General features: G+C 40.0%; 1 protein-coding gene across 1 annotated transcript in view; it reads left to right on the top strand.

Moving 5' to 3' along the window:
• DCUN1D3 (defective in cullin neddylation 1 domain containing 3) overlaps positions 1-26,439 on the top strand; it is a 29,811-nt gene extending 3,372 nt beyond the window's left edge. Inside the window, exons 2-3 of the mRNA XM_072418924.1 lie at positions 11,389-11,919; positions 13,934-26,439. Of these exons, the coding sequence (XP_072275025.1) occupies positions 11,389-11,919; positions 13,934-14,414 (1,012 nt within the window). The 3' untranslated portion in view covers positions 14,415-26,439. The remainder of the gene's footprint in view (positions 1-11,388; positions 11,920-13,933) is intronic.
• Positions 26,440-26,646: the final 207 nt, after the last annotated feature.

Here is a 26,646-nt window from a genome sequence, read left to right as displayed (position 1 = left end):
TATAAAAATGTGAGCTGTATCTAAAACACGTAGGGGGGCAGTTATACCAACTAGTTGCGGTTGGTGATCTGTCGTATTTTATATTGCAAGCTAGATGTACAATTTGTGCTCTCGTTTCTTCATTTTTAAATGTTTCACTTCAGTTTAAAAAGCTCTGCAAAATATCTTGTCACCATGCTGGCAGAGGGGAATATAGGTGGCCAGACAGTCACCATTGGGAGGGGAGGCATTTATTAAAGGGACTGACAATCACATGCAAAAATATTAGCATGAATGTTTAGGACTTTGCCTCCAAAGTGACATGCTGTGGAATATTTATTAACACCGGCTTATGGTTGGGTTGTTTCTATTACAAGGTAAAGAAGTATACTGAAAAACGCAGAAAACCAAAAAAAATGCACATTCCTTCAATTCCCCAGTCGATCGGTCTGAAGGTGTCTTCCATCAGATCCTGCGTTGTCCAGACACTCGTCTCCGAGCCAGCACGCCTGGCGCCGCCATATGCTTCTCCTCTTCTGGGTTCCTTTTCCTAAATCACCTGACCCAGGCTCTAGATCAGGTGACATAGGTTGGAAAAAAACTTTCGGATCTCGCTGCGCATGCTTGAGATCGGCAAACTTTTCACGAAAAGGCTCCTTCTGTGCATGCCTGAGATACCTACGTCACACATCCCGGGAAGCTCTGCCCTCCCATTTATTGGGGGAATTAGGAGATAGTGATGCACCCTTTTTTTTTTTTTAATTAAAAAAAGAGTGTTGCACTTAAATACAAACAGAATTTTTACTTTGCATAAAAGGGTTGTCTTTTACGTCATTAGTTCTGAAACAGATGTGACGTTGGAGTGATCCTGAATGTGGACACCAATACATTTACAAATTATGAACCATATCTATAAACATCATGGGCAGGGGAAAACATTTTTTAAAATTCACAATACAGTCATTGAGCTTTTCTGAGTTGGTGGCTGTCCGCCAGCATTCAAATGTAAACAACCAGCAGGTGCTTCTAAGCTGTTAGAAACAATGGAAAAAACTATAAATCTTTCAGTATGAATAACGTCACAATAAAAACAGCTAGTGAAGTCAGGGGTGCTTGTTTTTGAGGCTTTTTTTGCTTGTTAATTTGTAAATGGTTTAATGACTGTAGTCTGGGTGTAGAAGAGAGAATAAAGGCAGTCACTTATTTGCTGTATAATGACGGAGAACCAAATCTGTCCCTTTGTTCATTAAACAGACCCAAAGATTGATGTTGGCGTCTTTGCATGTAAATTACGCATTAAATACATAAGTATTGTTTATTGTGTGTGCAGGTTGTCGTGTTGGTGTTTTTTTGCTATTCTCATTGGTTTCTGTTGCTCATAGAACTCCTGCATGGCCATGTTCTAGAAGATTTTACTGTATACAGTGAATAAACAGCCCACCTGATGCCGCTTAGTATGTTTGCTGAGAGGTAAAGAGACCCTGTCACAAATACACACACAGGCCAGCAATCTGTATTACATGTTCTTAAAGCAGAACTAAACCCTGGGGATACTCACCTGTCCCCATTCTCTCGCCGGTGCCGCCATCTTCTCCCTTCTTTTTTTTCACATCCCAATCTTCAGTCAAATTGATTGGCCTGGCCGAGATGACAAGCTAAATACAGGCAGGGAATGACAGAACTCACAAGACGGGAGTTTCTAGTCCTGGCACCCGCAAGGAAAGACAAGATTGTTAGGTATCCCAACAATTTGCCAGATTGATGGTGATTTAAGCTACATACACACATGCAATAATTGTCGTTGGAAAGGATCTTTCACAATTCTTTCCAACGTCTGCACAATGCATGAACGAGTGCTATACATACAGCACCGTTCTTCTCTATGGACAGGAGAGGGGGAGAACGACGGAGCGGCACCCTGCTGTGCGCTCTCCTCCTTCGCTTCCCTTAGGATCGTTCGTCATCCATCGTCTGGATCAGTACGGTCGTTCAGACGATGGACGCTGTACACACGCCAGATTCTCGTCTGATATGGGCCCTAAGCCGAGGACGAGAACCATTGGACGTGTGTACCCAGCCTTAGTTAAGAATACCTGTTGCAGAAGGAGCCTGTGGCTGGCCCTAAATCACAATCTGAGACTTCTGGAAGTGTTGTTGCAGTGATATTTTTTTTTCCTGGAGGTCTTATGTCGGTACAACACACATACTGCCTGCCTGTATTTAGTTGTCAGGGTTAAACATTGACGAGTTTAGTAAAATTAGCAAACCTGCTGAAAATATTTAAATCTGTAACAGTGTTCTCCCCAGCCCCATTTAGCTGGGCGCACCACCCAGCACTTTTCATTAATCACCCGGCTGTTTTTTGGGTAGTTACTGATAAGTTGGGTCACAATGCAAGGTCTGCCACCCGCCTAAAATTTTGTCCCACCCGGTTAAAAAACAATTCCTGGGTTGAGCACTGTGTAAGCACAACTGGAACCCCCCCAAATCAATATCAGGACAGAAAGCATATTTCCTTCCAGCTTGCCATATTGTAAAGCCCCAGCACATGGGAATGGGGCCAGCCTGCAAATTATGTTTTCATAGAAGCTTCTCCAGGTTTAAGTGGAAAATGTATCAGGATTGAGAATTTGGTTATGAAACATTCTATATTTCTTCCAATTACCTAAACAAAACTTTTGGATCACATACTTACTAAAGGTACACTGCAACCAGGCGTAAATATTTAGGATTGAAATACATGGCTTACAAATGTAATTCTGTATGTCATGCATGTAGTGTTGTAATGCCCCAATCCCCTGCACACTGATAGTTCTCAGAGTTCCCCTACTTTGGTTGTGAGTGAAAAGATCAAATAACGTAGGCTTTAAGAGGCTCTGAAAACACAGACAAGATATGGGATTTTCAAGGCAGAAAAAATAGCATTATACATATTCTAGTATATTAAACATTTTAAATAAAAACAGTACATTAAAGCAATGATATTTAATTATTTTACATTTAAAATCATCATTAAAACTTTTACCATTCCAGTGTGTGGTTTAGGGCAAATGAGAACTAGCTGATGTATATTTCTCTCTACGCGTTTCGCGGATAACCAGCCCGCTTCCTAAGGAGGTCCAGAGAACTCAATATAACAAACTCATCAAATGTCTATTCATTCATTTATGACCTACTGTGCTCTCAACCACCGTGTCAGATGGGCTGTGAATTGTTGAGAACTTTTGGTGAACTGAATGAATGTTCATGCTTTGAGCACATCCATAGTGTGCTGGAATGCCTTAGTATTTATATAGTTTCATGGTTGCCTGTTGTTGTTGAAGTGAAGTTAAAAAGCAGGTCATTTAGGGGTGTAACACCCTTGGTATACATAGCATTTTCCATACTAGTATGAACCACTATACTCCCCAAAATTTTTAGGTGTGGAGACGTTGTGGGCAGGTGGCAGCCGTTTTATTGTGACCCAACTTTTCTATAACCACCCAAAAACAGCTGGGTGGTTACTGAAAAGTGCTGGGTGGTGCACCCAGCTAAAAGAGGCAGGGGAGAACCCTGTGAACCATAGCAGGGTGTACAGAGACAGCATGACAACACTAAAGGCCAAGGTATAAGCCATGAAGCATTGTATGGATTGCAGCTACTGCAGTCTGGAAGAATATTGTAGTCTATTTGTACACAGAGAATGTTCTTTCTGTCATCTCTGTCCCCGCTGGGGTGATTCATCCCTGTTTTTGTCGATGAAAGAGAAGGTGAAGTGAAATCCATAATCTTGGTGTCATCGAAGTGAGTGAAAATCCTCATATTGAGACAAATTTACATTGGAGACATCTTAAAACTTATTTTTAAATTTTATCTGCAGAACAGGAAGTGAAGTTAAAAAACTGCTTTATATATATTGTAATTTATCTCACCTGGGGTGGCATTCATTGCATGCACGTTCCATTAGGAATATACTGGTAACTTGTTGGATTTCCAAATTTATTTTTCCTGGCCATCTCCTTTCATTCATTACATATTGTTCTTTCAATCATGGAGCTCTGCATCCCATGTGGACTTTACCTAAGCAGTCTGCAGTTCTCTACTGTGACGTATTTTGATATTTGCATAGGTTCTCCTAAAAGTTGGCTCGGTACTTTCATCAAGGCTGGGGATTGGTAATATCACTCTAATGAAAACATAAAGCTTTGATTTAAAAATGGCGGTGGAGGGCAGAGTAGGGTAGGTCATGTTAAGGAACTTTCTGTGTTCTCCCAGCCCCTTTTAGCCGGGCGTACCACCCAGCGATCACCCCACTGTTTTTGGGTGGTGACTGCCAACTTGGGTCAAAATACTGCGGCCACCACCCGCCTGCAGCTTCTTCCTACCCAGCCTAAATAAAATTCGGGGGAGCACACTGACTTTAAATAAGTTCAGCAAGAAGCATTAAATAATTCAGTGTTCATACTGCTAGTCCTTATCCCAAGATTCTTAACGTATGAAAAGATTGTGCGGGTTGCTTTGTGTTCCTATCTGGAGGCAGACATGTTGGCAGACTCTGAATGCGTTTTTGATATCGCAGTTAAGACAATTAAACAATTAGCTATTTTTTCCTAAAAGCATTCAGCAGAGTGTGCTGCTGGGTAACCTTGTTCCGTGTGCCAGGAGTAAAGTATAAATTGTCATATCTTGTAGTCGGGTGTCCCCGGCTCTGTTGTTTCATCATCCTAGCCGACTTTTCTGTGGACAAAGCTGCCAGATTTTGTCATGGCCATGTTTCTTACCGCAGCTTGGATAATGCTGGTTGTTAGGGATGGTTTGTTTCCTGGCTCTTTAACTGTATCTCAGGGAAAGTATTTGAAGGATTTAGTTATGTGTTTTATAATAAATCTGTTTTTATAAAGAAAGCCCACAAAAAGCATCAAGGCTGCCATTATTGAGTTGTCTGTGAATACTATGGCTGGGTACACACGTGCAATAATAGTCCTTGGAAAGGGTCTTTCAATGACAAAAGACTGCACGATGCATGAACGAGTGTTGTACATACAGCGCCGTTCTGCTCCATTTCACCTTAGAATCAAATCCAAGCTCCTGTGCTTTGCCTTCAAATCCCTACACAGTTATTGCCCCACTTACACTTTTGACCTGCTATATAAATCCTGTTTAATAATAATAATGTAGAGGGGAGGGGGGAGAACGACGGAGCAGCACCCTGATGTGCTCTCTCCCCTTCACTTTCATTACAAACGTTCTTAGTCCGTTGATCATCCAGGACAGAAAACGAGCACTGTACACACGCCAGACTCTCATCCAATATCAGCCCAGGCGATTGTCAGAGGAGAAAACCTCTGATGTGTGTAAGTAGCCTTATTCTATGTATGGTTATTGACCCAGTGCTTCAGCATTACATTTCTTAATTGGCATTCTAGTTCCGGGCTGTGTCTCAAAGAATGAAAGTAACTAGACAGTCGGCATTTTCACAAAGTCCCATCAACTGGATTTCACTCAAATTTACTTCTCTCACCCTGCATATGCATACACCCCTTAGATGGCTCCAGGTGAGCCCGTGATTATAGTATGGAAGATTCCATTGCAGATTTTGTTTTTACAGATGTATCTTTTGGGTCTGTCACCCTCATCCGGGCTTTTCTCCTTTTCTTGTTAATTAAGGTTTCAAAAGGCTGAACTCATTTTACATACTGCTTACATTTTAAAATGTATGTAAGCCCTAACAATAAGTAACTCTTATTTGCTCTCTCTTAAATACACTCCTGAAAATGCTTTGTTCAGTGAGTGCAGAAAACGCCTATTAATCCTGCCATTTATCAGCAGCTTCATTGTTCTTAAATCCTCGTGGACTACAAAACACATTTCCCTTTATATTGCAGATGAGGAGAATGGAGGTTTCTGTAGTCCTAAAACACTTTCTGTGCTAGCGTGTAAATGCTTTTCCCCTAAGATAGGAAGGGGGGTGCAGAATCATCAGATGACAATAAATTCAGAAAAGAAAGATAAAGCCAACACCATGTAAGAACTGGTAAAATGTAATATGTCAGTGTCTTGTCCTTGGGAATAGGAATGCTCAGTGCTGGTTGTTACCCAATACAGGAATCCTCAATTCCAGCCTTTGGCATCTCCATAGGTTCCACATTTGCTCCTATAAATATACCGACAAATTCTCCACAATGATTGTATATGAACAGAATCTTTCCTCAACATTCTTTAACTTAAATGCATCCGTACAGCAAATATTCCTTTTAATTTGTCATTTTCATGTCATGTGCAGGTCCTTCCTCTGACTAAAAATGCAGCCATTTCCCAAATAATGTCTCAGCAGCTTCTAACCTTTAGCCTTTGTGTGCCCTGTGTTGCCTGCAGATAAATTTTGCAGCTATTGTGTTACATTCCCTTGAGGTTCCCAAAGCTGAAGCTGTAGCTGAAAGCTGGCCAGATTATAAAAGTCTATGGAGGGGCTGACACTTTGTGTGGATTTTGGTAATCACAAGGTACAGCTTCCTCATAATTTCTTTCTTCTTTCACAGCAGGGTTCTCGTTCTCTGTTATTATGTTCCTGTGTTTTTATTTTTTATACTAGAAGAAGCTTTGGTTTTTTTTGTTGTTTTTTTTTTTGCTGCAAAAGGACTCCATGTCTTTGTCATGTAACTTAATGCTATGTACAGGTCGGATAATTCTCGTCCCATAATCGTCTCAGGGCTAGTATCGGAGGAGAATCTGGTGTGTGTACAGGGCTCATCGCCCGGATGACCGCCCTGGGGTATCCATGGACGAGGATCCATCATCATCAGAGTGAAGCGGAGAGTGCACAGCGGGGTGTTGCTCCATTGTTCTCTCTCTCCATAGAGCAGTGCGGTGCTGTATGTACAGCGCTCGTTCATGCATTGTGCAGTCATATTGCACGTGTGTGTACGTAGCCTGAGACTACATCCAATTGGATGACCGTCCTGTGGTATCCTGGACGAGGATCCATCCTCATCAGAGTGAAGCGGAGAGTGCACAGTGGGGTGTTGCTCCATTGTTCTCTCTCTCCATAGAGCAGTGCGTTGCTGTATGTACAGCGCTCATTGATGCATTGTGCAGTCATATTGCACGTGTGTGTACGTAGCCTGAGACTACATCCAATTGGATGACCGTCCTGTGGTATCCATGGACGAGGATCCATCCTCATCAGTGAAGCGGAGAGTGCACAGTGGGGTGTTGCTCCATTGTTCTCTCTCTCCATAGAGCAGTGCGCTGCTGTATGTACAGCGCTCCTTGATGCATTGTGCAGTCATATTGCACGTGTGTGTACGTAGCCTGAGACTACATCCAATTGGTACTGCTAAGTCTAGCTCGGTGCCCTGGCTGATGGACACTTAGCCTGTTGGCAATATCTTAATAATGTTTTGTTTTCCTATGTGCTAGCATCCAGTATGCAGAACTGATTGCCAAGCAGTCTTCCAGCTCTACGTAGACTTTATGCTGGTTGTAGTTGTGACATTGGGATTTTTATCTTGTATCTTCACCCTTATGTCATTTTTAAGAAATGATTGCTAATAAAGTTCATTGTGTGTATGGACAGGCTTCTCCCAGTACCTTGCAGAACAATTGTGCTATGATGTTTTTGTTCTCCTAACACATTTGGCCATAATTTCTCACTGTGTTGTGCGTGGAACACAAGGGCAATGATTTTACAACTCTGAAAGTATGATTCATGAGACGACCGTTACCCAGCCACTATGAAAACAGTCATGCAGACTTAAAAACGGGAAGTGAATTTACACAATTGTTTGCTTTTTCCTGTGAAAGTTTCCAGTCTAACAAAGGGTTATAGGAAAAACATTTATAAACTTCTTTGTTATGTACCTCACTTTGCAACCGTAAGGCTGGGTATACACGTGCAAATATTGTCGTTGGAATGGATCTTTCACGATCCTTTCCAGTGACTAAGGACTGCAGCATGCATGAACGAGATCTGTACATGTAGCACCGTTCTGCTCTATGGTAAGGGGACGGGGAGAACGACAAAGCGGTACCTCCGCTGCGCGCTTTTCCCCTTCCCTTGCATTACGATCGTTCATCGTCCGTGGATCCACCAGGACAATCGTCCGGACAATAGATGACAAGCGCTGTACACACGCCAGATTCTCATCCAATATCGGCCCGGAGCCTGTTATCAAACAAAAACCATTGGAGGTGTGTACGTAGCCTAAGTTTTCAGTTGGTAACCTGCTTCCTCTTTCATATTTTTACAGATTTATTTTTAGTTGGCTAACACTGAGCTTAACATGCACAGCTCAGCAATTTTTGACAGCTCCACAAAGCAATCGGCAGGTAAGAATGCTTATTGCAGAAGAGACATCACTTGTCCCTTTCTGTGATAAAAGCCCTGCCTGATCACAAGTCTAACTCCCAAGTTATAAATGTTTAAGGCAAGATTTGTATTGCAGAAGTGACATATTGAGCCTGATTTAATAAAGCTCCCCAAGGCTGGGGAAATTACACTTTAATTAGTAAAGCTGGGTGATCCAGCAAACCTGGAAAGGATCTGGTCCAGGACTGAAAAGATTTGCTAACAAATAGAAAATGATTTTTACAAAATCCATTCCAGGTTTGCTAGAGCACCCAGCTTCACTTATGAAATTATATCCTCTCCAGCCTTGGAGAGCTTTAATAAATCAGGTCCGTTGTATCCCTTAGCATTCTTACGCGTGTGTTTGCAAGTTTCTGTAGAATGTACAGTTCAGTGTTTCTCATCATGCCCCAGTGCTGAGATGGGTTTATTCTCATGTGCAGGAGTTACGTCATCCCGGCAAGAGATCCCAAAGGCCTTAAGAAAAAGCAGGTGATGTAGCTCGTGGAAGCTTATCTAAACAAAGGTGAGTATAGTTCTGCTTTAATATCCTACTTTTGTAAGATTTAAACACCTAACTATCCGTCGAATACTTTCATTATACTTTGAAGATGAAACAGTTTAAGTAACACATTCCTCAAAGTTTCACCACTTTCCAAAACTGCTAATTTTAGAAATAGTTTTTTCTTAAACTTGTGAAAACTCTCTGCAACTTCCCCTGCTGGTGCATAAAATGCATGAATGTTTCTGTCATGGAATACAGATGAGGAAAGGAGAATATGGGAAAGGCTTTATCTCCTAAAGGTTTGCATTGCAACAATATAGTCATTTAAATAGCAAAACTCTTTACCCTACCCCAGGCCAGCAGTTATCCAGATTATTATTGTTATATGGATGTAAATGCATGTGAACCAGCAAAACACTTTGAATTACACACTTACTGACCACTTGGGCATAAAAGCAACTATAAGCTTCCAGTTTCAGTGAATTGAAGAGGAACTTCACTGAGTGCCACCTGTGTGCTCAGGAAAATGGAGGGGTACCAACACTTGTTGGTACCCCTCCATGTTTCCTGAGCACACAACTTAAGCCGTGCCAGGTTGGAAGACTGACTTCTCCAGGTGGCATGTTTCAGTTGTTTCTATAGATGTTCCATAGGATTACAATCAGGGCTCATATTTAAATATTTTGTTATTTGCCATATGTCGGTTTTTTAGGCTATGTGTTTTGATTTCTGCAAAAGCGTTGTAGCTTATCGGTATGCTTTGAGCACATTTCATTCGTTTTTTGGGAGATGGTGAAGGCTTCTGGGCCATCATCCATTGAACCTACTCAAAATGCACAGACACCTTTCTGACCTGCTTAGACGGCTTTCTTAATGGATTCCGCTGATTGGAATGGATTTGAGATGTTTTTGAGATGCATTATGTGATCTCAATGTCATGCAGGTATACATGGGACACTTGTTTTTGGTTTAATTATTTCTCGGGAGACATAAAGTACTTACATGAACTGTAAGGGTGCCAACACATTTCTCCATGGCTTGTAGTGGTATGTATTCCTTTTAAAGGGCTTATCTAATAGTAACTCCGTACTGTTTTGGTACCTAATGACTTTACTTTGCTTATGGATTACAAAAAAAAATGTTTACAGGACATGGAAATGGTATTGCCTTGTCATAAGGCTTAGTTGATAGGGATGGTTGTAAAGGGGTGTAGTTACTGCTTCTCAGCCCCGGGTAATCGGCTGCCTATTGCTGCTTGTCCATAGCAGTTCACAGGCATTTGTTGAAGAGATATTTAACTGTGGAACTCTGCAAGCAAGCTTTAAGAAAACAGAGCCTACCATGGCAAGGATCACCTTCAACTTCCTGGTAACCACGGTGTATTAACTAAAAAGTGTGCATAATGACAAAAGCCTATACCCATAGCAGACACAACAATTTCTGCAGACCCTTGTGGTGTACATATGTGAACGCTGCGGGGGGTATTGCCAGTTTTTAGGTGTATTTGCTTTATCTTCTATGTCTGGATTTTCCTGATGGTTAGTTGGAAGTTATCACATTCAGTTCTGAAAAATAAAGATGTATTTGCCAGTATATTGTTTAAGCCTGGTATTCATGGTATCAATTCTGCTGTGTGGCATAAACAGACTGCTATTCCACTGTGCCACGGTCACAAGGGCCTTGTTAAAATAACTAGTAGTGTTAAATAAAGGCGTGACAGCTGCTTGTTTTCACAGTCATACCTATGGCACATTTTATGGTTTAACGTGATGCTGATTGGTGCAGTTCATAAAACTGTTCTCTGAGCTTATTTTCGTTAATGGGGACTTTGGTAAGTCAATCATGGTACTTGGTAATTAGTAGTTCTTAAATCTGAACCCACTTGCCGTCCTCTCGCCAAACTAAAATGAGTACATGCATCAAATAATTGCATTTAGAAGAAAATATCAATCATTTAAAGGTTAGGGGCCTGCATTAGTGTTCAGTCCCTTAAAGCGGGCCAGCAAAAATTCAACAGGACGTGGGTTGTAAGGAGACACCAGCCGGGTGGTTACTAAAAAGAGCCAGGTGGTTCGCCCAGCTAAAGGGTCTGGGGGGAACATTGACATGAACATACTTACATTACTGTACAATGCACAGAGGTGCATAATAGAACATAACTGATAAAATGATATACATTTATAGTGCTGTACAACCTACAGGGGTCTATTATAGTGCATCCCACTTAGAAAATAATGTAACTGTACAGTGCTCAGAGAATAGTCATACAAATATACAGTGATTAAAGATACAACTGTACAGTGATTAAAGGTGACATATAGAGCAGCACACATACTGTACATTACACGGGTGTATTCTAGAACTTCATATTGATATAGTTATATTGGTATACAGTGCACAGATGTGGATTATAGAATATTCTTCAGATAGTGATATTAGTGTACAGAGATGTGTTACTGCATTTTTCTTGTATCCAAAAATCAAAGGAATGGAACAGATGGTAATTTCAAATCATATGTCTTGATGGCAAATTCATCTTCTGTTTGGTTAATATGAGGCCTTTTTTTATGTTTTCTAGGTCAGACAGCTTCTCAGGATGGTTTGTTGACGTGTATCGAACATTGGCCGAGACAGTGTCTGGTACAAGACAGACTGTTCTAAAACTGGACACACTCAACATGGGCCAGTGTGTCACCAAGTGTAAAAACCCATCATCTACACTAGGCAGTAAAAATGGTGAACGGGACTCCAGCAAGTCACATAAAAGAAGCTCAGGACACAAGGAAGAACATGCATCTGCTGGTGGGAAGGCGGCAGGGGACATCCTAGTCAACGGAACAAAGAAAGCGCAGGATGCTGCGGTAGAGTCGTGCCATCCTCAGGCACCAAGTGGTGATGCAAAGAGAAAAGAGCCGGCGATGGGAGCAGAAGTGTCCTCCTTGCAAAGGATTGAGGAGTTGTTTAAGAGATACAAGGACGAGCGGGAAGATGCCATCTTGGAAGAAGGCATGGAACGGTTTTGTAATGATCTGAGTGTGGACCCTACAGAATTTAAAGTGTTAGTTCTGGCCTGGAAATTTCAGGCTGCAACCATGTGCAAGTTTACTAGGTAGGTGTACTTCTTGATTTAAGAACAATGAATCAATGGATTCCATTGCCAATGGGTGTCCAAACCAAAAAAGTCTTTGGTTTCCTGATGTGTGTGTTTTTAGTGTTATATACCTTAAAAAACTTTCATTGCTTCAATACTTCCCAGATCTGTAACAAGCATAGAGATAGATTCTGACACACACAACATACATGGTTTCAGGTGTCTGCTTTTCAAAGGTATTGCCAATTTAAGGTCCCCAAATGGGTTGGCGGCTCTACATGGTAGCATCTCCCTGTGGCAAGTTCATGTTGACCTAGAGATTTATTCAGCTACTGTAGGGACCAGGAAAAATAGTTACATTACTAGGTTAGGTTGAAAAAAGATATAACTCCACCAAGTTTAACCACTAGGGAAAATAAACATATCCCAGATATAAAACCCTATAGACATAGTTGGTCCAGAGGAAGGCAAAAAAAAACCCTAGTACAATTTGCTTCAACAGGGGAAAAAATTCCTGATTCCATGAGGCAATCGGATGTTCCCAGGATCAACAGTCTCCGTTATCTTTACATTAAAGCTTTAATCCCCAGTTATATTCTGTGCTTCTAGAAATCATCCAGCTTTTTCTTCAAGCAATCTATAGTAGTTGCTGAAACTACTTCCTGAGGGAGCCGATTCCACATTTTCACAGACTTTACAGTGAAGAATCCCTTCCTTATCCGGAGCTTAAACTTCTTTTCCTCCAGACGCAAAGAGTGCCCTCCTGTGCTTTGTAATGATATCAAAGTAAATAATTGGGAAGAGAGTTCTCTATATGGACCATTTATATATTTATACAGGGTGATCATATCCCCCCTTATACGTCTCTTCTCAACGGAGAATAGATTCAGTTCAGCTAATCTCTCCTCATAGCGGAGCTCCTCCATTCCTTTTATTAGTTTAGTTGCCCTTCTCTGCACGCTCTCCAATTCCACAATGTCCTTTTTGTGAACTGGTGCCCAAAACTGGACTGCATATTCCAGATGTGGTGTGACCAATGCTTTGTACAGGGGCAGGATTATGTCTCCATCTCTGCAGTCTATTCTTCTTTTAATATAAGAAAATACTTTACTAGCTTTAGATATTGGAAAGATTGGTTTTCCTGTTTTGAGCAAAGTGCTTCATAGGGGTCATTTTTTTGTCTGGTTTACCAGAACATAGCAGTGTTTAACCCAGAAATTTTTTTAGGCTGGGTGGGAAAAAATTGTAGGCGGATGGCAGTCCCCATAATGTGATGCAACTCTTTATTAACCATCCATAAACCACCGGGGGGTTACTGAAAAATGCTGGGTGGTGTGCCCGATTAAAAGGGGCTAGCGAGAACATTGGAGCAAATGGCAAAGAGTTAATAATGGCACTAATTTTAGTAATTATATATAAGGCAGCAATGTTTACACCCATACCACAAAATTTTGCTGTGTGACATTAAATATTACATCTGAGTTTAGAAAGGTGCCATATTTTAATTTTTCTATACCGAAATCCTGCATTTAACCATGTACAAAAAGTATTTAAAGTGTTTGTTAGTCGATTAACTGTTAATAAAAGGAAATAATTAACTAACCTGGTCCCTCTAACCTAATGCCCAAATCAACTGAACACATTTTAAAATAATCACTTGATTCCTAGCAACTACCCTCCAGCTTGGTCTCCTATTGGCACCGTCTTGATATAACCCCCTATATACCTTTCATTATCTTCAGTATATTGAACAAGCAAAGTACTGTCCGGAAATTCCCAAGGAATCGGTCCCACACACTATGCTAGTAATCTGTAGAAATACCATTTAGGACTTCCCTATGCCCGCTGTATAAATGAGGATAGCAGTAGCAGCAATAATAATGGCAGGGGAAGGTAGGACCTTAGTTTAATGACTGCCAGCATCAATGGGTGCCATTCCTAATTTCCTAGTCCTGCCACAATCTATCTGCTGACTGATGAAACTTGTTTTTTCACTTTTTTTTTAATGAACAGTTTTTTTGCTTCTGTGCAGGAAAGAGTTTTTTGATGGGTGCAAGGCAATAAACGCAGACAGCATTGATGGAATCTGCAACAGGTTTCCGAATCTCCTAAATGAAGCCAAGCAAGAAGATAAATTTAAGGATCTTTATCGCTTCACTTTTCAATTTGGTCTGGACTCAGAAGAAGGACAGAGGTCACTTCACCGGGAAATAGCCATCGCCCTTTGGAGGTTGGTATTCACCCAAAACAAACCCCTCATTTTGGACCAGTGGTTAGACTTCCTAACTGAGAACCCCTCAGGAATCAAGGGAATCTCCCGAGACACATGGAACATGTTCCTAAATTTTACTCAGGTGATTGGACCCGACCTTAGCAACTACAGTGAGGATGAGGCCTGGCCCAGCCTCTTTGACACCTTTGTGGAATGGGAACTAGAAAGAAGGAGAAAGGAAGAGGAAACCAAATGTTTAAGATCTACAGGCACAGATCCGAGTATGGATGAACAGACTTAGCGCAATGTGAAATTTAATGGAGAATCCATATATTTTTTGTTCTGTTTTTGGTTTCTTAAACTACTATACACCTATTTCTGCCTTGTATCTGAAAGGGCTCTAAATGCTGGTAACATGTTTCAGGCACTTTCTTACCATTGGCAATTTTAGTTATTATTTTTAATAGGAATATTTTATCTTTTAGTGCCAGAAAGTGTTTCACCTTCATATTTCAGGTTTAACTGTCTCAAATTAAGTTAAATGGAGCTTAAAACCGGTGAGGAAGGGCAGGATTTGTGACCAGTTTATTTAAATAAATAAACCCAACTGAAGTTTTAAAGTTGGGATTGGGGTTATTAGCAGAGCAATGCATTGTAGGACACGGGTGGTGACTTCTGCTTGATGCTGTGTCCTGCATCCTTTTTTTGGGGGGTATTCTTTTTTTCTTAAAGCAAAATGTTTTATACTATCCCTTCTAGTGCCAAAGAGGCCTGCAGCACATCAGTCTGGCACGTGTGGGTTTTGATCAGACAAAAACAAATGCAGTTCTCCCTAAGTGCGCCAGGTTTGTGCTCTTTCCCCTCCGGATTCTGGGTTGATCAGGACGGTTGTGTACTGTGTGTAGTGGTGTTTACATTGTTGGTGTTTGAGTTGTGAACTCTTCAATGGGGTTGAGTGAAGAAAACATTTCCTCTTGAAACATACATTGGAGCATTAATATTTGCATTAACTCACAATCTGTAAAAAAAAAGAAAAAATAACTTTTTTTTTTTTTTTTTTTGGTAAAGGGAATCGGTCATCACAACTCTTCTCTGGTGAGACTAGCCCACTCCTGGCTGTGTATATGGTTACAATGAATTCCCTTTGGAGCAATTCCTTTCTTCATTTTTGCACCTAAGTATACTGGAGAGAAGAAAATCCTATGCCCGAACAGCTAATTAGGTGTTTTCATGTCTTTCTAATTACATAGAGAACCTGTTTGACGTGATCAGTAATTCTGCTTTTCTTCCCTCCAGCTTTCAAGCTGTACTCCAGCCTTACCGTCAGTCAGGCAGCATTGAGCTCATCTTATTTCCCCGCTAATTAACACCCAGCATAATATAAAACCATTTTCTCCGCAACCTTTCTGTTCTGGTCTGCCGTTCTTTTTTTCATTGGATTTCAGTTCAACATTGGGGCTCAACATCATACGTGTGTGTTACGACAGCTTCCTGTTTGTAGGAAGTGATGTACACCACCCTGCCAGCCACTGCCGCTAGCTATGATCTGTCTGTATTATAGACTTAGTGATGATGTCACTGGATCTAGAATCAAGTATGTAGTGAAAAGATTTAATTAATTGTGCTTTGACATCACTAACTCATTGTAATGATTTAACGGCACTGTATTACATCTTTATTGGACAGTTATGAAGAGGGATCTTTGGTTGTGTAGATTGAATGTTGTACTGAACGGGGACAAAGATTTCCATTAAACAGGGAAAAAAGTTTTTTTTTTATTTTTATTTTTTTTATTTATTGCACTTTGCCTCCTTGTCTCTTGTGCGTTTATTATTTACGTTTAGTGTCAAAAAATCTTGGTCATCTATCGAGCTGCTATATTGCTATATAATATTTTTTCAGCAGTTACCTAAAGTCTTTGCACTCCATAGATCATAAAGAGTCTCTTTAATCTGTGTTTTCATTTCAGTATATCGTGACCCTTGTAATTTGTATGTGGATGTTCGATAACCTGCTACGAATCCTAATGATATCTTGTGGCCAAAAATGAATGAGGATGTAACTTTTAGGCACATGTCAGATGATTGTCCTCCAGGTGAAAATTTAACGTGTGTTCTGTAGCCCACTAATGTCATTCTAAAACCTGCCAGGAATGACTGATGTGCTTTTCTATGGAAGACAAGGGGGTGCTGCTTGCTTGTCTTCCCCTCCCAGATAACAGAACAGCGCTGTGTTTGCTCTCGTCTCTGAAACCATTACAAAAAAGAAACGTTTCCAGCGACAGTTATTGGACATCTGTGTAGAACGTTTTACAGTTTATCTTAAAGTGATCCTCTATCGCAGACCACACATCTATTCTTTCTGATAAAGTCTATGTAGAGGCAAAAGTTGGTAAAGTTTTCCGTAATGAGGGATTCACCTCCTTTTATTTGTGGAAAGTGAGAAAGTGAGACCAAAACTTTGAGATCAGAGCAATGAGGCTGGGACAAATCTCTGGGATAAAATGTTCATTTTGGAGATTTCCTCTCATTTCTTGTTGGACCTTTAGGAAGGGAAGTGAAATTTACCTACAGTTTGTAGACCGTGAAAAGCAACACAACGAGGATTTGAACCTCTCCCGGTTTTATATACAAAACTTAAAAGAACTTGGGGATTTGTACATGAAAGTGAAAACCTCAGGGTTCAAACACCAAACCTGAATGACTTCTAGTAAAACTTTTCTTTCATCCACCTATGGGCACATTCACATGCAGCTAGTAAGATGACACTTAAACCAGCATCTCTGGAATAAATACATACATGGGAAAGTTAGAGTTTCTGATTTGAAGTAACTTTTAATGTGACCCTGTATTTCCATGATTACATTTCTGGTATTGTATCCAATGCAAGTCCGAAATAGACATTTGTAGGTTGGCCATCCAAAGAAATGGTTTTCCTTCTTGGATGTTAAGAGAAGCTACCGGCTATAATAAAGATATGGGTTGGAAGAACAGTAAAGTACAACTATAGCATTGCTCTGCAAGGTATGGAGCAGGGCGTAAATATTTAAATGGCAAATTTGGTTGTCATGATTTACTTTTATCAGTGCAAATTACAAGGTTTTTAAAGCATTAATACATATTGATAAAATTATTTATATATTGTTTATATGTACATTGAAAAAAAAGATACATTCCCTTGAAAAATGACAAATAAACCTGAATTGTTGGACTGAGTTTCTAGATTTTGTTTATGGAGTGCTCGGTGCTTTTATTTTAGTTTTGTCCTGTAATGGATACATAATAGAAGTGTAAAAAAGGAAAGGAATTGCTGGCACCAATCGTACAAGGAATAAAGTAGTCCTTGAGCTGTGCATACAACCGATACACAGCTATAAAACCTCAATCAAGATTTATAGATTTTGTTAGCAGCTCGGAATATACTCGGGATATATTCAGACGAGCAAATAAAATCCGTGTCATTTATCGGTCCTGGGTGGTAAGTAGTTTCCATTTGGCACCTAGGAGCAGTAACAGACTGTACCCACGGGGCTTTTCAGGCGTTTGCGGTCATAGGGTGTGCGGTACATGGGTTGGTGGAAAGCGCTTGGATGCTGTATGTTAGATATCTAACATGAAATCCATTACGTTTAAGGGAAATAAATGCACATGCTAGAAAACCAGCATATTCTAAGCAGAAACCTGTATGCATTGTTGATTCAGATGAAAGCAAAAACTCTAATAAGCTAAGTTTAGTGTATTCTAGCATTGGAAAAAATTCCTTCCTGATTCCCTAAGGCAGCTAGATATTCAATGGAGTTATTCCTTATTAAATGTAATACCTAGGTATATTCTGTGCATGTAAAAATGCATACAGTTTCTTCTTAATCCATAGAATGTTCCAAAACTACTTCCTGAGAGAAGACCTTTAAAGAATCCCTTCCTTCCATACAGAGAGAATAAACTTTGCCTACAAGTGCAAGGAGTGTTTTTTTTTTTTGGCAGTAACCTTAAAGTGAATTATTTGATGCAGTTCCTCTAAATGGAACCATTATATAGGGTGATCATCTTACATGATTGAAATTATTATTATTATTAAACAGGATTTATATGGCGCCAACATATTACGCAGCGCTGTACATTAAATAGGGATTGCAAATGACAGACTAATACAGACAGTGACACAGGAGGAGGAGAGGACCCTGCCCTGAAGAGCTTACAATCTAGTAATTATTACTTGGCATTGCATGCTGTTAGGTTTTTGACCTGCCAGAACCCCCAGATCCTTTTCCATTTCACTCCCCCCAAATGTATTCCCCCTAAACAGTATGAAGCATGCATGTTATTATCCCCCAAGTGCATAACTTTACATTTATGGATATTAAACGCCATTTGCCACTTGGCTGCCCAATCACACAGTACATCCAGGTCTGCTTGTAGATTATAGACATCCTGTATGGACTTAATTCCATTACATAGTTTGGTGTGATCTGCAAACACAGAAATGGTACTTTTAATCCCAAACTATATCATTTATGAAGATGTTAAACAGTAAAGGTCGCAGCACTGAACCCTGGGGTACACCACTAATAACCTTACACCATTCAGAGTATGAATCATTAACTACAATTCCCTGAATACAGCCTATAACATCTGGGAAAAACCACACAGCATCCCTATTGCAAGCAAACCCCCTGAAAATAAATGGGGGATTTTTTTTATAGTTATGTGGGTTAACTGCAGTAATAGTGCCTAACATATTGTAGTCTGAACACAGCCTTAAAAATAATGACTGGGATAGTCACACCTAACTCTTTAACCATTTTAAATGCTTTCTGTAGAGAATAGCATGGTGCTTATTGCAGAATTCAGCTATTGTAATAATTGCCTCTCCCAAAAATAAAAGCCAGCAAAGTGATAAATCTTCATGCATTCCATTAGAAAGTGCTGGTCCAATATATCCCTTGGAGTTATGTTCCAGTAATGGAATTGGATTTATACTTTGTGATAGGGACTGTAAATTAACTAACAGGAGTTTTACTACCTTGGATTGCCATTGATTTTAAGAAAAATTGTAGCCTGAAAATTCAGCATTGGATGGCTTATTATTTGTTAAATAAAATGTGTAACTAATATTTCCAAATATGTGTTTTCAGTAGTTTTGTCTTCCTCAGTACAACTTTTTTGGAGTAAAATTGTTTTTTACCCGTTCAAAGGAGTCAACTCTAAATTATATTAGCTGTGCTTGAGAATCCCCTAATGGAAGTTACAGCCAAAGCCCAGTGGTGTTCTAGTTTTAGTACTTGTTTACCGTCACTGTTATTCCCATGGACTCCCTAGAGGTTTTAAAGGGTCTGATACAGGTGTGTATCCTCAGGACAAACTCCTTTTAATTGAGCTGGGGGTTTGGGCCTTGTATGAGTTTGAACATTTGGCACATGTCCTGAAGAGTAATATGCACCCCACACTGCAAAGCTTAAATCTAGAACTCCATGGCTCTGTACACACCAGTGCCTAGGGAAGTATATACTTTACCTTGTACTATGCATTGTCAGCAAGACTATTACCTGCAGCCTGTACACTTCTCACATTGCAGGCTTGTATAATAATAATAATTGCTCCCACAGGAAGAGAATGTAGAATGTAACCCAGAGCCATACAGGTCCTGGATGCAGTTGACCCCTAATTAAAAACTGAGCTTAATGTAATAACAAAAGTTTATATTTCTTTTTTCACAGGTTAGAGTAGTTAGAACTTTTTTAATGCCGTCTGTGTCCTCGTTGACCTTCTCTAAATGTCCTAATCACCAAATGACCAGCAAATAAGTGAGTGTGAATCTAAAAGATTGAGTTGCCGCCAGAAGAAGAATACAGGGGAAATCTTCCAATGGATACTTCTATCTCGAGAAGGGTTTTAAAATTGCATTGGAAAAGTATCATTTTTTTTTTCAGTTCAGTCTACCTGATCGCGAGCAAAGGGAAATCTCCCTACTGAGATACAGAATTACAAAGACGTCTTTAGACATACATCAGGAAAAATAAAAGTATAACGCTGTTACATGCGTGTTGACTGCTTTCTCTATTCTGCAGTTTGCAGACCTCATGCTAAGCCAAACTAAGCTGAAATGTTAAACGTTATTACAGGAACATTTATTTCAGTCACTGTTGTGGATTTGTTTTGCCAGAAAGTTAATGGGCGACATCGGCATAATGTGCAAGGTGGAGAAAGAAAAGTGTAGATTCATCCCTTGCAAATCATTTCATGGTTACCATTTAAATCAATTATTTTAGGTTTAAAACTTGTCTGTAATTCGATTGAGAACCAGTAAAGAAGTTTCCTTTTATGTTTCCCCTCCTAGCCAAAACAGGGTTAAGTTGTTGGTAGAATTGGGCCCCCTTCAGACTTTCTATGTTTTAGTTTTATAAAGAATGAGCAAATATTTAAAACTTGTCTGTAATTCGATTGGGAACCAGTAAAGAAATTTGAGTTGGGGATGTCAGTGAAACAAAGTCTTCGTGAGACATCAGATGATTGTAGCTTATTGAAATGATCATTTCCAGTGACAGGTAAAAGGAATGAGCACTGTACACACAGCGTTGCTCTGATCTATAGAGAGGAGGGGAGGACTGGAGCTCTCCTTTAATGTATGGTGCAGAGGCAGACTGATGAAACATCAGGGGAACACCACACATTAGATTTTTTTACCTGAAACAAACCGCCTTGGTCAGAATCTTAAGTGTGCACAAAGCTTTAGAGTTTCCAACCCTCCACTACATACTGTAATTTAAAAAAAAGTTTTTGTTACTACTATGTAAGCTGTGTAATCTGATTCAGTACATTTTTGTTTACTCCAGTTCCAGGTATACAATGATAAATTCTGACTCTGCGGTCCTGGTCCCTTTTGGACTTCCTATAATTGGCCCCATATCACTGGGACAGATGGGCAGCAGTAAAAACCTACCGGTATATCCCCATCCCATAGGAATGATGTGTATCCTGAGGTTGGACTTTTGCAAGCTGCTAAATAGATGAGGTCTTGACAATATAAGATTTTAAGTCTCCAGATAACACTAATAAATTGTTTCTTGTGCTAAGAAAATTTGTAGACTGCCATTGATAAGCTTTTGTTTCTTTCAATACCAGTAGCTTGGCACTTATATTACCACAAAAGCTTCAATACTTTCTGAATGACTGACCCAGTACAAATATGATTATACGTTTTGACTTTGTCACAAACTGCACTTTTGTTCCGGGTCAGTGATTTTCGAAATAGAAGGCAAAGGAAGCCAGGTAACTAATATTTTGAAAGGAGCTATCACAACTTCCTTGCTATCTCAGTACAGCATTCTTTTAAAGCTGAATCCAGGCAAATCAGATATTGTCTACCTACAAGAGCCATTTGTATTTGAATCTTGATGTCTTTTGTGTTTTGTATTATTAGATTTGTACGGAAATCCAGCATTGAGAACAACTTTTGCACTTTGACTATGTTTCCTGTAATAAAGACATTGCTGCCATCCTTCCTGGTGCAGGGTAACTAGTTATGTATCTGCCTTCTTATAGGCGGCGCCGCCTACTGGTGGGTACCACCGACACAACTCTGCTTCCAGCCCAGGCTATTTACAGCTCAGTGAGTGTGTTTATATCCTCTGTAGCTATGGGGTGTATATTTATACAAAAGTATTTTTAAGTTCAATTTTAATGTTTATGTCAATGGGCATAGTTTTGCTTTTGGAAAATCTATTGACTTTATTGATGCAGTAAACATGACAGATTTTACTTTGGACTTCTTTGATTTGCAGTGCTTTTCTTTAGATGCAACATACTATGGACAAAGGAGGAGAAATTCTGCCTTTTTCTTGTCAAAAGCTGCATACTAAATTCAAAAATAGATGCACGCATTCAAATGGAAAGTGCAGCATTTAACAACAACTACCATCAACTTGAGCTTTTAAGATGGAGACTTCTGTCAGAGTTCAGTGGTAAAAGCCCCTTAAGCGGAACTAAACTCGAAACAAAAACATGCTGAACGTTTAATCCCGCAGATTCTATCCACCGGGAGGTTTCTTTGCTTGGGTCCCGCGTCGTCCCAGTATCCATCTTCGGCCCGGCGCAGAGGAAGCGACAGGCGCTGAGATCCTATTCTGGGTTCTTGCATCACCCGATTTCCCACTGCGCCAGAGATCGGGTGACGTAGATGGGGAAAAAATATTGCCGATCTTACTACGCATATGTGAGATCAGCAAATTTTTTTCCAATAATTGGAAGGGCTTTGCGCATCGTAATATGTTGGCGCTATATAAATCCTGTTTAATAATAATAATGAGCAGAAAGAGCAACCACGAGATGCATGACGTAGATAGCCTGGGAGGCTTTGCACTTCCATTCTGTCTTGGGCGGTGAATAAAGGGGTGCTGCACCCTTTTTTTTCTCCTTTTTAAAAAAAAATTATTAATATTTTTACTTTAAATTTGCTGGCAGTATTCCCAACTTAATTTTTAGTACCAAAAGTGGTAACCCCGAGCCACGAGGTGGAATTTTAAATGGCTTTTGAAAACTTGCCTGGTCCGCACGTACCAGCGGAGTCCTCCAGTGATGGTCGGCATCCCTGGCGTGCGAACCTTGGGGACCCGAGGACAGGGGAGGCAGGGCGCGGGACCAGGTGGGAGATTTAAAATAAGTATTTTAAAATGTACCACTTTGACATTTAAAAATACCTAAAGATTCAGACTGCCAGGGAGGTTAAATAAAAGTGTTGTCTACCCGATTATGTAAACTAACAATTTTGAGTTTAAGTCCGCTTTAATCAGAAAGTCACAGGATTAAAATGAGGAGTGACAAGTAGCAGATATGGGGGGATAGTGGCTGTGGTCTCACTATACTCCTGATTCTATTAACTCTGTGATGGTGGTATTCAGGCACATAAAACAAGAAAAGAAGAACTATTGTTTTTGTTATATTCAGACAAAGGCTTCATTCATCACCCGCTGCCAAATCAATGGTGCAAGCCGCTGGGCTGGATTGCATACTCCTGCCACAGGTCTGAATTTGCCATTAGGAGGTAAAAAGCACTACTGAAGGTTTCCAGAAGTGGTTCAACCTCATTTTTAATGGAAGCTGAATGAACCTAAAGGTGCACTAGAATCATTCATCCACACAAGCCTTTATTGTGACGAATATATATATATATATATATATATATGCTAACATCACCTAATGCTGCTTTTCCTGTTAAAGGGTCAATTCTAATGATAGTTCACTAACATGAAAGGTATGGTGGTCTTGGTAAACCAATGGCGACTTGTGTCTTTTAGAGACATGAGTGGTGAGATCTCCCTGGCATTGTCCCAGTCTCTGTTCTTGCACATTATGCAATTCTAGTTTATACTGCATGATTGGAGTGTTCCTACTGCACTTGTGTATAATAAAAATTACACTTTCAACAAGTAAATTACGACAACCCAGTAATGGCCGCAGTAGGTCTGCCCCAAGAGGTATTCACATTCCTTTGATTAGAGGATTGCCTTTGTGTGTTGATAGAAGTTATGTGTACAATTTTCAATGGCCTGCCTTCTGCTCAACACTGCAATTTACCTCCAATCTCCTAATTATACAATGCCCCAGAAAAGTGACATCTGATTGACCTTGGGTTATCATGCTTGTCCTTGACCACACCAGTTCTAGATGTCTTTCATATGGAATATTGGAATGGCTGAGGTTTCTCAGGCCAGTGGAGTAGCCAGGTACCTGCAAACTTCCACCATGTGCTGGGGTGACCCCATTTACTGGGCAGATGCATGGTGTACAGTGCCCCAAGGTCGTAGAGGGCTCCAGTTTTAAAGGCTGACCATTCAAGGTTTATGTGCACTTTCTTATTGGGTATTTAGGGCTTTTCTGAGGCTGCGGTTCCGTTTTAGATTCTATGTGTTTTGATAAAATATCCTTTCCCTGATTAGATATATCTATTCCCCACTGACTCCTACCATAATGTAGCACAAGAATATTGTTTGCATCAACTTTATTTGATGCTAATGACAAGGAGTTGTGTTTTGTTTACATGGTTCATTAAACCCTTTGGGCCACACACCTACTATATACGTAGGCACTATATCTACGACTGTATGCAAATCAATAGGAACATGCTGAATGCTGATATTTTCCTACTTATTATGAATGGTAATGCAGTAAGCCTTATACCGGGGCTGCTCCATATTCTAACCAACTAAGGCCAAGCAAATATTCTGCCAGAGGCTCTACTCACTTTATTGTGAATTTGCACTACTTATGTATCGGGTTGTGTTTTGCTGGTTTTCTTTTGTGATTCCATAGCTAACAATGTAATTATTACTACAAATGTGCCACTTGATTTGGGTCCTAGCTTAATGTTTATAAGTTACTGATATTTATATTGAAATCCACTTTTATATAGTGGTCAGAAGTATTTAAATGATATAATTTAATTGAGTTAAAGTAATCCTGTACTGAACAAATTGTGAAGTTATCCCCATTTTCCCTCTGTTTCTACAGGGTAACATGTAGTAAAGAAATGTGGCTACAGGGTGATACTGTAGCTATTAGTATTGTTGGAGGTTAGGGATGACAGAGTATTTTAATGCAGAGATAATGTGTAAAGCAATCCTTGGAAATGCAAAAAAATTGCATGAGGGTAGGACCGTTTCCATGTTAAACATGTCAAATCATTAAATAAATGTAGTGATATAGGCAGTTGAGTTACATGCAAATGTTTACTTTTTAAGGCAGGCTTCACTCCTATGAGTACTGTGGGATAAAACACACATTTTACTGTGATGTTGCACTTTGTGCAGTTTGGCTATGTACACACGTGCAATTATTGTCGTTGGAAACAACAATTAACGACCGATCATTCAGTAATCGTTACAAAAAAAGTGCACGAGGATTGTCGCTGGCAATGAAGGACCGTCCTAGCAGTTCAGTTTGGCTGACGATCATTCGCTGTCTATAGTGTGTACGGTCAGGCAGTGAACGTGGATTGTTCTGCATTACACTCCCTCTGGTACACGTCACTTCTTGCATCGTTCAAACGATCGTATCTAGCAAGTGTACATTATTGGTGAGTTATATTTGAACAATTGTAGTGTTACAGCATGTACAGAATCCTGCACAATACAATAGTTCAAAATATTCAATCTTTCGTTAGTTGTTCGTTTTCTATCGACAATTATTGCACGTGTGTACGTAGCCTTTGTTGCGTTGCTGTTCATTAGGACTCAAATAAAGCAGCTTCCGATGGGCCCAAAACACAATTAAAATACCGTATGCACCGAAACCTCTGCAGTAGAAGGAAAAGTGTACAAGGATCTTTAAAATAAAAAACTGAGCTTTGCCCAGCCACTTCTACCTCCTGAATCTTCCTACCAGGAGTGATGATTGGCTTTGTGGACTAGAAGGCTCAAGGGGTACAAGGCGGCCAAGTTTGAATTTTGCAGATAAGCTTTGCAGATATCTTCAGCTGCCTATATTTGATCTCATGGTCTTATTTGTGGCGGTTTACTTTAACAATGTCAACTCGCAACACCTAGGGGTCTGTTAAGCAAATATTTACTGTACATATGTTAAAGACATTCACTAATCTGTATTTTACAGCCTTTGGACTATCATGGACCTTTATTATAAATTTCAGTTACAAGATTCACCAGCCACATTTAACTTTGCAGAATTCTGTAAAAGTTAGACAAATGTCCAGCAAATATCCTGTAATAATGGACCCCTAATGTTGACCACTGACCCTAAAAGCAGCCCAGCTTGACCTTCACCTTCCAGCTTAGTAAACTCCAAAATGCACAATCTGTAAGGAAACCATGACACGTGGGTATCCTAACATTGCCCCAAAGCTATAGGACTGAAAAAATGGTTGCTGCACAGAATTCCCTCAGCTGCTCCAATCACAATTCACTGAATAGCAGCACTACCTCCATTTTCTGACTTCCCCATTGGCCAAGAGAGCCTGTTGGACAATTCTCAGGGCTAGTGAGGACTTGGAGACATATTGGTCAACTAAGTCTAAATGATTTTGTCAGATAACGGTGGCATGCTACACTGCTTCCATTAAGCTTACTTGCATTATAAAGGTAATAATGATAAAAGTGATTTTTACATTATTTTATTAACATATGCAGATCTGAAGTCCCTACTGGGCTGGGACTAATCCCATTTATTATTTAAAGGGGCACTAGCATTAACATTGTGTATACATTTATGTTTAAACATTGCTTTAAATTGGTGCAGTTATCTATATTGTTTAGATAAAATTTTGCAAAAAGATGTGTTTAATATTTTAATTTTGGAATAAATGTCCTTACACAATGAGACTGCAATCTGATGTTTCTGTTTTATTTTTTATGTCCTAATTTCGTTAAACCGCAAATCAAGGTAAGCCCCTAATGTGAATGTTATTCCGTCTGTTCCGCAGATGTGTTTTGGAGCACTGTGGTGGTATTGGTCACTTGCTGTAGAGATTGCTGCATGGCCTGAAATTTTGCCTTGCAGCTGGCTTCCAAGCGGCCTATGTCTAGC

Source organism: Pyxicephalus adspersus, chromosome 7 (genome assembly GCF_032062135.1).
Source record: "Pyxicephalus adspersus chromosome 7, UCB_Pads_2.0, whole genome shotgun sequence".
Classification (NCBI taxonomy): Eukaryota; Metazoa; Chordata; class Amphibia; order Anura; family Pyxicephalidae; genus Pyxicephalus; species Pyxicephalus adspersus.
The sequence above is the reverse complement of the archived record's forward strand: the minus strand, read 5'-3'. Positions and strand labels throughout refer to the sequence as shown.